This window comes from Mesoplodon bidens (assembly GCF_964165515.1).
Source record: "Mesoplodon bidens genome assembly, chromosome: 7".
Taxonomy (NCBI): Eukaryota; Metazoa; Chordata; class Mammalia; order Artiodactyla; family Ziphiidae; genus Mesoplodon; species Mesoplodon bidens.
In genome coordinates, this window is record NC_138164.1 from 36,588,124 (window position 1) to 36,601,749 (window position 13,626).

At 44.3% G+C, this 13,626-nt stretch overlaps 1 protein-coding gene and 1 long non-coding RNA gene across 2 annotated transcripts; both read right to left on the reverse strand.

Moving 5' to 3' along the window:
* Positions 1–549: 549 nt before the first annotated feature.
* Positions 550–2,566, reverse strand: LOC308619855 (BCL-6 corepressor-like). Its single transcript, XM_081239081.1, has 4 exons — positions 2,483–2,566; positions 1,767–1,820; positions 1,110–1,296; positions 550–748 (listed from the first exon to the last, which is right to left on the reverse strand). The coding sequence occupies exons 2-4, from the start codon at positions 1,818–1,820 to the stop codon at positions 723–725; spliced, it is 267 nt and encodes an 88-aa protein (XP_081095207.1). The 5' UTR covers positions 2,483–2,566; the 3' UTR covers positions 550–722.
* A 1,563-nt stretch (positions 2,567–4,129) lies between these two features.
* On the reverse strand, positions 4,130–13,354 carry LOC308619863. Its single transcript, XR_014016263.1, has 4 exons — positions 13,208–13,354; positions 12,270–12,503; positions 5,567–5,772; positions 4,130–4,538 (listed from the first exon to the last, which is right to left on the reverse strand). It is a non-coding gene; the product is annotated as an uncharacterized lncRNA (long non-coding RNA).
* Positions 13,355–13,626: the final 272 nt, after the last annotated feature.

The following is a 13,626-nucleotide window of genomic DNA, read 5'->3' on the forward strand; positions in this document are numbered from 1 at the left end:
GATGAGCTGGGGGAGGGCAGTGCTCCAAGCAGCAGAGAGAAGCACACGCTGTGGCTGACCACAATTTTCCCGAACTGCATCAGGCACCCACGACCTAAGCGTGCGGGCGAACGCCGACCCTACGACCGGGTCCAAGGGCCTGGGCCTCCCAAACGTGCCCACAACCCCCGACTGTCCCGTCTCAGAAGGATTTCACGCCCACCCTGTCCTCGACGTTCACCGAGGTGCCCTCACTCACCATCACCGGTGAGGTTTCTGGGGTCCGGAGCAGGCTGCAGGCCACAGCCACCAGCACGCACACGGAAGAAAGCGGGAGAAAGACCTCCACTTGCTGCCAACGCATCTCATTAGCCCAGGAAGTCTCGAGGGCAAAGCCCGAAGTCAACCCCAGTGGGGGAGCAGCCGAGGGGACCGCAGAGTGTGACTCGAGGCCAACACGAGCTTTCTCTCCAGTTCGGCCTCCAGAACAGAACAGAGCCGTCTGGTGGGAAGAACGGCCTCGTTGGTCCCACGGCCTCGGAGCGTGGTGTCAGCTCCTCATGGCTGCAAACGAGCCTCCACAGAACACAATGATGCTCATCTCTCTGGGGCCTTCATCAGCCCTCATCGCACTTGAACGAAACCTCTGCCTCTGGAGGGAGAATCCGAGTACTGTCCACCCCCTCCCACAGGAGACTGTCACTCTGGAGGGTCTGGCTCTGGCTGCAAGTGCCATTCCACTGCTACCAAAAACCCGTGTCCGTACCTGCTACAAAACAGAACACATACCTGCTACGCCGGAGGTCCTGCACTGCCATTCCTCTGCTCTACTGTATCAGACTATGACTAACTACAGGACTAGCATTGCTCCGGAAAAAGGAGACGCGTGCCAGGGAACAACATTTCATAGGTGCTTCACTCCTGGATGCCGCAACGCTCCAAAGGACAACCAGCCTTGCAATCCACAGCTGGGAAGGGTGCCCAGAGCAGCCCGTTCTCCGAACAGCCAGCACCCAGACGCTGGGCCGTCGGAAGCGTACTGTTTCCTCTCACCTCCCTCGGCACTGGGAGCGGAAGCGCCCCGTTCCCACCGATGTGGTACCACACGCGAGCCGCCTGGGTTCACTTACATCTCTCACTGTCGTTCTGGTCGGCAATGGCCTCCTCCGGGGCGACCGACTTTGGCTTTTTGTCCTGACTTCCTTTCAGCCTTTCCCAGTCAGCGGGGCTGAATTTGCGCACCTCGGAGTCTTTGGTCGTGGGGTGGCCACCTTCTCGCTCTTTCATCTCCAACTCTGAGAAGCGCATCACTGCACGCTACAAAGAGAACGGAGATGGAAAAAAGACACACCTTACCACCAAAGCTATTTCACTGCCCTTACCTTAAAGGAAAGTATCTTCAAAGAAAAGTTTGCCCAAAACCAACCACAATTTATGATACAACTGAGATATTTTAAAATTGAACGATAAAACGTAAGAGTGTCTATGTGTAACTAGTCACACACTCTTTCTTTGTAAAGCCATATGTATGTAGAGATATATGTGGTGTGTATGTATAGCCATACATACACTGTGGCATAGAGACAGACATTCTCTTTCGAAGGTAAATAAAACAAAACAAAAACACAACGCAAAGAAAACGAAACAAAAACACAACAGAAAAGAAAACAAATGCACAGTGAATAAAGACGACCATGGCCCACAAACTTCCCTTTGTATATTTGGAAATGAAATTTAACTCAAAAGGTTTATGGAAGATTCTAGTAATAAAAATTTGAAGAACTGACCTCACAGTAAGCAGCGGGTAGACATAAAATACTGTCCTCTTGTAATCCTTCCATCTATGTAATTAAAATGGGCACTCAATGCATCATTTAGATAACTTCATCCATTTTTATAAGCATAAACCAATTTTTTTCTTAACATTGCAAAACAATTTGGCTTTATTTGTCTTTTAATTAAAAGTAAAATATCTTAAGGAAATTCCTATACAACATCTATCATTCACTAGCAAGTTAAATACATACTCTATCCCTTTAAGCAAGGTTTGTTTTTTTGTTTTGTTTATTTGTTTGTTTTTTGGGTGGAAAAAAAAATTGCACGAATCTCACAGACATGCGGCCGCTACACACCTCCACCAAGTATCACGTAAGGCATTCTAAGCAGCGCTTTTAGGTATATTTGTTAACGTACAGTAACGGCAGAGAAATCAAAGCGATTGATAGGTAAATGTCATGCAGTCTTTTAGACATCCTTCGCAATAATTAAAACTTCCGTTATCAGCATTCGAGTGGAGTTCGCTTAAAATCTACAGAATAACCTCAAGTATCCACTTACGTCCCCTTACTGGACACATTTCAAACATTTCAATTACCCTAAGCTTCGTTAACCAAATCAGCCCGGTGTCCTGCCCTATCATACCCCCGGCCCCCTCCTCTTCACACATTAAAAAAACCTGACAACTGGTCAGGCTCCTGAAATTCGGATTGGGGGGGGGGCTCACCTGCAATGCCCGCTGGTCCCGGCCAGGCTGACTAGAGTCTGCGTACAGTCCGGTAGCGACACACTTGAACCGGTCACCCACGTAACCAGCGAAGTTTGCGATTCTCTTTGCCAGCTTAGATGGCTTCGGGTTCAGAACTTTGCCATCGGTTGATCCTGCCTCGTCAGCTCCGTGTTTGGTGTCGGTGGGCGTGACGTCCACACTCGGTGGGGCACTGCCCACGCAAAATGGTTTGGGATCCTCTTGGGTTTTCCCGAACGTGACCGCAGAGCCGTCGCTCCCCAGGGTCGGCTCCAGGAATGGAGTCGAGACCGGCGTCGCCAGGTTCTCCTTGTTGGTTACCGCTGGAACATTCTCCTTGCTGAAGCCGGAAATTGGCTGGCCCGGAGCCTGTTTGAAAGTATAGGCTTCGTGGAAGTCACTGATGTGCCCCAACTCCTCTCTCAGGGCAATGAAATCCCGGTGTGGCTGTAGGGCCACATTTTACTTTTTTATTTTTAATATATGTTCACATGTTTCCATAAAGGATCCAAGGTGGCCCATAACGTACGGACACACAATATTAGCTTTAAAAAAACATGAAAAAAAAAAAAAAGGGAAATCATGATCCTGGAAATGGGTTGCATCCGTTTAAGGGGTGAGAATAACAGAATGAGTGAGCCAAAGATTTGGGAAAGGATCTCACATTTCCAAATGTCCAAATCTTAAAATTGCACCAAGTGGGAATGTAGCTGTGGCAGTATTAACCTGAGAGAGCTCTATGATCGTTGTCTTTACTCATCACTTGGTTGCAAGGTTCTAAATGACAGGGTAAGTGAAGGAGGGCAAGTAGACAGATAAGAGTCATTTCCTGATTCTCAAAAGAAGGGGCATCACCTAGGGAAGGGGACTCCAAAATCCTACAGGAATCCTCTTCATATACTAAATTTTCTAGGTGGCAAAAGTATCTCCTTTGACTCTAGCAGCCAGATGGAACTTAGAAAAGTAGTGAAAAGCTACTCAACTGAATGCAAGTCATATGACTAGGAGCATGTCAGTGAAAAGTTCACGTGAAGATGCTGTGGAAGAGCAGTTCACCTTGTGGTTGAGCGTCCTCAGAACGTGCAATGGGAGGTGCAGTACCTGCTCTGTCTCACAGGGACCCTCCAACCTCTAAACGCATCTTTCCTGGGAAGCTGAATTCAAAGAGTCAATTTAAAAAAAAGAGAGGGCTTCCCTGGTGGCGCAGTGGTTGAGAGTCCGCCTGCTGATGCAGGGGACACGGGTTCGTGCCCCGGTCCGGGAAGATCCCACATGTCGCGGAGCGGCTGGGCCCGTGAGCCATGGCCGCCGAGCCTGCGCGTCCGGAGCCTGTGCTCCGCAATGGGAGAGGCCACAACAGTGAAAGGCCCGCGTACCACAAAAAATAAATTAATAAATAAATAAATTTTAAAAAGATAAACGTCTCTAGTAGAGAAATTTTATCAGAGCCTAGTATTAAGAGCTGTAGAGCCACAAGTTTCCCACGATACAGCCTTAGCAGAGGCTGTTAAGGCAGTGACAGAAAATTTGTACCGAGGGAAATAGCAGAAGAGTTTGCCTACAATTCACGAAAAGGATCCCTGCACTTGGCCTGAAGGAAATCAGCAAAATTTGTAACAGCTTGTGTATTTGTATGCGGGATTGAGAATGAATTTCATTTTTTAATTTCTCTGAATTATCACATAAGATTCAGAAGATGCTCTCTCTGCCTAGAAGCCACCCCACTGGGATAACTATGCCTACAGAGTTTCTTTGCCTATAACTCCTACTTGCTAACAGACTGGCAGCCTGGCCCCAGGGCCTGGTCGCTGCTCCCAGTGCAATGGTGGATATGGTGTCAACGGTTGCAAAATCAAAGCCCCTTACATCCTCTCCATGCCTCTGTCCCACCCCCCACCCCACTCACCATTGATGTTCAGGAAGGGGAAGGTGTCCTGGATGGGAACGTGGTGCTGTGACTGGTCCAGCTCACCTTCCTCATCTTCTTCATCCACATCATTATCTTTCTCATCCCAAGGAGCAGATCCAGTGGATCCTACCCGAGAAACACACACACACACACACAAAGGTCAAAAGTGAGGCGCTCACGTTGCACTGTCATCCCTGCAGCTGACCCACTGTTCAAGCTAGGCACTGCCAGCACAGAGGTTCCTTGGGTTCAGTGTGCACCCTCAATGCCAAAGAGTGGGAACCAAGGGTGTTCACCCCACTCCCAGCTCCTCCTACGGAGCCCCAGTGCAAGCTCTCATCCCCTCCCCTATCCAGGAGCTGCAGACCCTACTCCCTTCTCCTAGAAACCTTTTAATTCCTACTCTAAACCCCTTTCTACACATTCGCATCCCTTCTAAGGACCCAAGGAGCACAGCTTCTCTCCTTTATAAGCTTACTGTGAAGACAGACCCTTCCCTCATGGCAGAGCCTCACTAGATTCACTGGAGGTCAAGTCTAAATTATCTGGCTCTTAGTCGGAACTGGCTCAACATTGAGTAAATATAGGGATCAGGTGGTATTCTCCTAGGAAAAATACCATACAAATTAAATGATCACTTACCCATCATTTATAAAGAGAACTTAATAGCCTTCATAATGTCATGGCAATTGATTCTTAGAACAGCCTTTGAAATACGCAGGAAAGATGAGAACCCAGATTTTATAGTGGAAGAAGCTGAGGCTCAAAACGTTGAATGACTTGATTCAATGTCCCACAAGTAGTGAAATGGAAAGACCGAGGTTTATAACTCAGACCTTCTAAGTTTTAAGCCCTCCTTCTTCTAAACTACCTGGCCTCTCTTCTCAGTGTTGAGTCCCAAGAGAAGTTATTTTTTATAGAACTCAATACCCCCTCTTCTTTCTAATGCTTTACTGTTCCACTGGGTGGGCAGGAAGACTGTGCTGAGTTTATATCTTTTGTTCTCTGGGTTCTTTCTAGGGACAGCATTTCTTGCTTTATTTACCAGTCTTCAACTTTGTAAGCGAGGCGACTTTCAAGTCGACTATCGCTTTAAGGGTCCAGCCCGGAACCTGGCACACTGTCCACCTTCTCCCCAGCAGCTGGGGCCTCACCTGGGTTAATGATAGAGCCCTGGGGCTGGGGGATGTCACACACTTGATATATCTTCACTGGGTTCATGGGCACCTCCTTGGTGCCGTCGTACATCAGGTTGAATTCCCTGCTCTTGTTGAGCGCACAGCGGAGCTGGGCCTTCCATTTAGCTGGGTCGGGGTCGTCCACCCCTTCCTGGTACTTCCCCTGTCTCCACAGCCCAGGCCTGAGGGATAGGAAACTGCAGTGAGTGCCTGCTTGTTGCCCAGAAACACTGGAAAGTGTGCCCGCCCTCCCTCGTACAGACACAGATACACACAGCCCTGCCTGACCGCCCCATCACCCCAACTCCAATTTACAGAGACTGCAGCAGAAGACACCACGCTGGGGACCAGGCAAGGCAAGGCCTGAGACAAATTAAGCCAAATGCAAATACAGTATTTTAAAAAGAGGAGCCTCATCTCAAGTGCTTGTGGCAGCATCATCTGTCAGGACAACAATGGCCTTAATGAAGGGTTGAAAATAAAGAAAAATCTGGAACAAGTATACACCAAAATACTCATGGTAACTTTTGGATAGCAAGACTTCAGGTAATTTTGTTTTGTTTTGTTTGCCTTATTTGTTTTTCACATGAATTGCTTATATAATAAGAAGAGAAAGGGAGGTGGCGTATGATATGAAGAATTTAGGCTTGCAGTTCCCTCTCCCTTCAGTCTTTAATCTGATGCACAAATAACTGTTGAAACCAAGTACCTTTAGGAGTAGCAGCCCATAGGAGGGCAGGAAGCACGCTCTGGGGGTTCAGCTGGCCTCAGTGCGAGGCTGAGGGCCTCAAGTCCTAATAAACTCACACCACCTGCCTTTCCCTGCTTCCTCAAACTCCCACATTGGGAACATTTTGCTGGGAACACCAGTGGCTGGTGGCCTGGGCCAAAACCAGTGTGGCCCCGCCTCTCTGGTTTTCAATTTCCAGGTCTAACAGGCATCTATGTGTCTGTTCACGGGATATCAGCCCTCCCCCACTGTTAACGTATCTCAGATGTCTACACTTTCTTCAGGGCTGTGACGTATGTGCTGGCACAGAAAAGGGGGATGTCTTTTGCAGAGGACTCAAGATCAAGAGAACGAGATGGACCGGCCAGACTGCTCCCACTTGATGTTAGGAAGATAAGGTGGCCATGTAGTTAGAATTCTGCAGCGGAACATAGCCTATAGAGTCTATGGGTTTGTGGATCCACAACTTTTATTTTTTCAGTAATGCCAACCAAGCTCGTAAGAGACTGACATATAATCCAGAATGCCAGTCTACTCGTTTTCAAAGGGGGATAAAGCTGGTCAGTGACCAGCATGGTTAAGTCCAATAACCTGGACATAACCATGTATGATCTCAACCAGTAACTCCTGTATCTGGTTTCTAATGACAATTCCAAGAACATAAGACCCACTCAACATTTAAATCCAAATTTTCAGATGACTCCAAAGCTAAATGGAAATGATTTGATATTGAACTCTAAATCTGCATTATCTAGACTATCTCTTACCCAGTTGGGTAACCCAGAAGCAACAGTAAAAGGCTCCTGCTTTCCCAAAAATCACAGGGCGTAAAGATGAAAAGCACTGGAAAGGCAAGACCCCCAGTGAATTTGCAAAGCTGCTTTTGTGTCTTTTTCTTTTTCACCTTGAAGCCAGGAGAAATTCTAAAAATACAAATGTATTAATTTTTAAAACTTGACTTTACTGAATATTGTTCAGATCCCCAAGCCTACAAAAATAATTTTAGTTTTTTAAAAATGCTCCCTCTTCAGACTATACTACAAAGCTACAGTAATCAAGACAGTGTGGTACTGGCACAAAAACAGAAAGATAGATCAATGGAACAGGATAGAAAGCCCAGAGGTAAACCCACGCACATATGCTCAACTTATCTTTGATAAAGGAGGCAGGAATGTACAGTGGAGAAAGGAAAGCCTCTTCAATAAGTGGTGCTGGGAAAACTGGACAGGGACATGTAGAAGTATGAGATTAGATCATTCCCTAACACCATACACAAAAATAAGCTCAAAATGGATTAAAGACCTAAATATAAGGCCAGAAACTATCAAACTCTTAGAGGAAAACATAGGCAGAACACTCTATGACATAAATCACAGCAAGATCCTTTTGGACCCACCTCCTAGAGAAATGGAAATAAAAACAAAGATAAACAAAAGGGACCTAATGAAACTTAAAAGCTTTTGCACAGCAAAGGAAACCATAAACAAGACCAAAAGACAACCCTCAGAATGGGAGAAAATATTTGCAAATGAAGCAACGCACAAAGGATTAATCTCCAAAATTTATAAACAGCTCATGCAGCTCAATAGCAAAAAAACAAACAACCCAATCCAAAAATGGGCAGAAGACTTAAATAGGCATTTCTCCAAAGAAGATATACAGACTGCCAACAAACACATGAAAGAATGCTCAACATCATTAATCATTAGAGAAATGCAAATCAAAACTACAATGAGATATCATCTCACACCAGTCAGAATGGCCATCATCAAGAAATCTAGAAACAATAAATGCTGGAGAGGGTGTGGAGAAAAGGGAACACTCTTGCACTGCTGGTGGGAATGTGAATTGGTACAGCCACTATGGAGAACAGTATGGAGGTTCCTTAAAAAACTAAAAATAGAACTACCATATGACCCAGCAATCCCACTACTAGGCATATACCCTGAGAAAACCATAATTCAAAAAGAGACATGTACCAAAATGTTCATTGCAGCTCTATTCACAATAGCCCGCAGATGGAAACAACCTAAGTGTCCATCATCGGATGAATGGATAAAGAAGATGTGGCACATATATACAACAGAATATTACTCAGCCATAAAAAGAAACGAAACAGAGCTATTTTTAATGAGGTGGATAGACCTAGAGTCTGTCATACAGTGTGAAGTAAGTCAGAAAGACAAACACAAATACCGTATGCTAACACATATATACGGAATTAAAAAAAAATAAAAATGTCATGAAAAACCTAGGGGTAAAACGGGAATAAAGACACAGACCTACTTGAGAATGGACTTGAGGATATGGGGAGGGGGAAGGGTAAGCTGTGACAAAGGGAAAGAGAGGCATGGACATATATACACTACCAAACGTAAGGTAGATAGATAGTGGGAAGCAGCCGCAGAGCACAGGGAGATCAGCTCGGTGCTTTGTGACGGCCTGGAGGGGTGGGATGGGGAGGGTGGGAGGGAGGGAGATGCATGAGGGAAGGGATGTGGGAACAGATGTATATGTATAACTGATTCACTTTGTTATAAAGCAGAAACTAATAAAAAATAAATGAATAAATAAATAAATAAATAAAATACAAAAAATACAAAAATAAAAATGCTCCCTGCCTCAAAGGAGTTTACAATCCCTTAAAGGAGACAGATGAGTCAATAGATTAGAAATATAGATACTATGTGAACACCAGTAAAACTGCCTAATCCATAAAGAGTCGGGGGTAGGTATGGTTGGCCAAGTTTATCAGAATTTATGATTCTAGGGCTGAATCTTGAACATGGGTAGAAATTAACCAGGTGAGAAGCGTGGGTCAAGATACTCTAAGCAGAAGAAGCTTTATGGGCAAAGGCAGAGGCTGAAAAGCACAGTGCTTAGGGGACCTACAAGCAGTTCAGCTTGCGTGGAGGCAGCATGAGATGAAAGTCTGGGCTTGTAAGTAGGAACCATGCCAAGGAGTTTGGACCTGATTCTTAGAACACTGAGAACCACTGAGAGATCTAAGCAGGTTGTGATGGGATCAGATTTAAGTTTTAGAAAGAACCCTCTAGCTGCAGGACTGAAAAGGGTTTGAAGGGAGGCAAGGCATGAAGATAATACATAGTCTCTATATAATCCATATAATAGTGTCACTAGGGTCTGAACTAAGGAGGTGGCGGTAGGGATAGAGGATACAGGTAACGAAGGAGCCGTTAAAGACGCTGACTTGACAGAGCTTGATGAGGAACTGATTCCTTGAAGAAGGTGAGAGAGAAATCAAGGATGATTCCCTGGTTTAGGGTTTGGGAGACTGGGTGGGGGGTGATGCTGGCCACTGAGATAGGAGCAGGTTTAGAAAGATGATTTCCCTTTGGAAATGTCGGAGTCCAAATGCCTGTGGAAGGCCTAGGGGAGGAGGCCCAGCATGCCCAGGGCCGTTTTTTATCCCCACTCACCTCTCACATCACCTGAGGGACTCTCCCTGCCTGCCTCCAGCCTGGAAGAAGGTCCACCAGATTACGGACATCTCTGCCCTGTGGGCAAGGACCAATTTCTTTTCATTTCTGTATCCCTGCTCAGGCTTTAGCACACAGTTGGTCAATGTGTATTTGTTGAATTGCCTCAAATTTACAGAAATACACTTCTTGGGGAATGAATAAGTTGCTATTACAGATGCAAGACCAGAAAAACAGCCATGAGCAGAAGGCCAAGGAGACACTGCAGAAAGTGCTGGAGGAGAAAATGTGTTGCAGAACAGCAACTGCAGAGCAAACAGGTGTGGGGATGCTCCATAATCCTTGGGGCTGGGAACCCTGGGGCAGTCTGGGTGGCAAGGGAGCCAGCTGCACAACTCCCTGGAACCCCCAAGGCACCACCCTCTCCTCTGATCTCCCTCAGCGGTCCCTGGCCCTGGCCGAGCACAAGTGTGAAGAGTGGAAGAGCCAGTACGAGAGTCACCCCCAGCATGCAACTGTCCCCTACCCTGCCAGCCCAGTAATCATGAATGCCGTCTTCCTTCTCTTTTTTACAATGTGGTACATATGGATTTTTTTTTGAATGAGATTTAACCAGCTTTTAAACCTTTCTTCTTTCTAACAATATCAGTACTCTCTGACTCTCCAAATGCGCCTTTTCAAGTTGATTTAATTTATGGAAAAAATCACCCTTCATACTTTCCCTTTCTTTTTTAAACCTCCCCATGGTAGTGTAATGTAGTAGAAGGAGATTTGGCCTGGGAGTTTGGACACCAGGGTTCTAGCTGCAGTAACCCACAGTTACACACGTTATATTATTAAAGAAAAAAGTAACTTACAGAAATGTATGAGGCCATTATGCACATACACACAAATATATATTCACTCATATATCCATAAAAAAGTAGTCTGGAAGGTTCTATAAAATGTTAAAGGTGTTCATCCCACGGGGGAGGAGATATACGTTAACTATATTACCCTCTTAAAATTTTACAGTAAATATATATTACTTTTATAATTTAAAAAGCCAAACTTTTCATTTTTAAAAACCTAAAACATGAAAGAAAACTGGAAAACCAACAAAATTAAAACAATCCCTAAGTCTGAGGCAACGATTTTTTTATCCGAGTCCAAGTGATGAATGAAAATACTAAGAATGGTGTGTGACACCTTAAAGTATAGAAAAAAATACAGTAAGGCAAGTAGGCATTAAGATAATAGAACATAAAAAGTGACCCAGATATATTCAGACAATGGACTACTATTCCAGTAATAAAAAGAAATGAATTACTAATATGAGCTACACGGATGAGTCACAACAACATGAGGAGCCAAAGAAGCCACGTGCAAAAGGGTACTTGTTGTATGCTTCCATTCATATGAATTTCTAGAATAGGAAACACTAATACATAGTGAAAGAAAGCATGTCAGTGGTTGCCTGATGCCAGGCCTGGGAAACTGACTGTGAAAGGACAAGAAGGAACTTTTTGCAGGTATTGGAAGTGTTCTGTATCTTGACTTTGGCGACGACAATATAGATATACACATTTGTCAAGACTTATCAAATTACATGCTTAAAACGGGTACACCTTGTTGAATGTTAATTCATACTTCAATAAAGTTGATTTTAAAGTTAAATTAAAAAGTCACCTATGGGGACTTCCCTGGTGGCACAGTGGTTAAGAATTCGCCTGCTAATGCAGGGGACGTGGTTTCAAGCCCTAGTCTGGGAAGATCCCACATGCCGCCGAGCAACTAAGCCCGTGCGCCACAACTACAGAGCCTGTGCTCTAGAGCCCGTGAGCCACAACTACTGAGCCCGTGTGCCACAACTACTGAAGCCCACGTGCCTAGAGCCCATGTTCCACAACAAGAGAAGCCACCACAGTGAGAAGCCGGCGCACTGCAACAAAGACACAATGCAGCCCAAAATAAATAAATTAATAATAATTAAAAAAAAAAAAGTCACCTAGATGTCTGAGTGAGACAGAGTCCCTTTCAGCTTTCAGTCCCAGCTCTTCTCTGAAGCCTCCCCTCATTCACCCTGGCAGCATGTGACCACTTTGCATCTCTTTAACACCTTATATTTATCGGTTCCATTCAGATTCGGTGCTTGAAAAGTTTTGTATATTTTATGTCTATCTTCCATTCAACTTGGTTCCTCTAAGGCAGGAACAATCATCTCTTTCATAAATTGAGACCATTACAAAAACAGAATTATGTTCCCTTTCCTCCCAATCAGGGGAATTTGAAGTAGGATTGATGAAATCCTGGAAATCATAAGCAAAAATGTCATTTCTGCATTTTTATGGCCAGAGGGTCATGTGTTTTCATCAGATTCTTGAAGATATCACAGAGCCCAACAATGTTAAGAATCTCTGCTTTGAATCCATGTGCTTTCACCCAGCTCTGTGGTACAAGGCACCCTGCCCCTGGGGCAATCTGTCTGTGGTCCCTGCAAAGATGATAAACCCACATCACAGACACTCACTCTTCTGCATGTCAGTAGACTCCACTGCCATCTCTTCCTCCACAATGACGTCACTATCGCCATCTTCAAGATTCATTTCTGTCTCATCTAGAACACTGTCTTCTTCCTCTTCCTCCTCCTCATCTTCCTTGGAGACATCCTTTAATGTGGCAAGTAGTCTGTTGTAACCAGAAACTTGTTCTGGTTCACTCTATGCTTCACTTTCAGAACTTGAAGTATCTATAAACTCTCTGACTAAAAGGAAAATGGGGATTTTAAAAACAAAAATTATACTGTTCTTGTTGCTACCCCACGACTATCATCAGGCCCACAGTGGAATCAAGTTCAGACTTTTCTAAATAAAAACTAGCTTTTCTGCAAATACGCAGTCCTATCTATTCAACCAAACCTAGCACCAAATTTGTTTCAAACAGCTAATCTAGCTATGATTCTAGAAGCGCTTCCTCTTCTTTGAACTGCTCATGTTCCACATGGGAAGGCAGCAAACTAAACACATGGAGCTTTAGGTTATAAGGCGATCTAACCTATGTGTCAGACATTTGGCACCTTTAAAGGAGCAACAGGAAAACTTACAACAAAAAAGTATACTTTATTTCTGAGTCTGTGGTAATGAAATAAGACCGTTGATGATTTTGCACTCTATTTTATGTTAAGCAAACATGACATTCCATCTTAGGATTCACCAAGAGCCCTCTGGTAAGCCTCCTTAACAGGTTCTAACAGGCTAATCTCTCAGGACAGTTTCATACTCTATACTGTATTAGTTATCACAATGGCATTTTAACAGACATCTGCACTTAAAACTAAGCAATATTACTAAAGTATAGCTTACATCTAAAATCAAAGAGAGTGGAAATGTAGCCAAACTTTACTACCATATATAATCTTAAAAGTAACAGTCCAGAATCTACTATCATAAAGAAGGTATAAAGCATTACCAGTTGACAAGTCTGTGGTTTTGCTTCCTTTCTGGAAACCCTGAGAAGAAACAGGCAATGTTAAACTTTAACTACTAGTAGGTAGCAATTAGGAAAAGTCTAATGATACAACTTTAAATGAACATGGCAGACTATACCGTTATAAATACATTATATCTATTGTCAAGTAAAAACTCCATATGCATTTGGACAGGTTTTGGAAGGATATGCCAAATAGATAATAAGAGACGAATGAAAAAGTCTAACAAGACCACATGACAAATACTACAGTCACACAGTAACAGGCTCTCATCCAAAAGACGGGAAATTTTGGCAAATAAAAGCCCTCGGGGTTCACCTTTTCTAGCAGATTTCTTAAGTAGACTATCCCTCTAACTGTTGATAAAGCAGCCCAAAGGGGTGGGATGAGCACTAAGATC

Excerpts from the sequence above, each read along its gene's own strand:
- LOC308619855 (XM_081239081.1), bottom strand. The coding sequence starts at position 1,820 with ATGGAAGGATTACAAGAGGACAGTATTTTATGTCTACCCGCTGCTTAC. Across the intron at positions 1,297-1,766 it reads TACCCGCTGCTTACTGTGAG|CGTGCAGTGATGCGCTTCTC; the intron begins GTCAGTTCTTCA and ends TTCTCTTTGTAG. Across the intron at positions 749-1,109 it reads CCAGAACGACAGTGAGAGAT|CAGGTACGGACACGGGTTTT; the intron begins GTAAGTGAACCC and ends TCTGTTTTGTAG.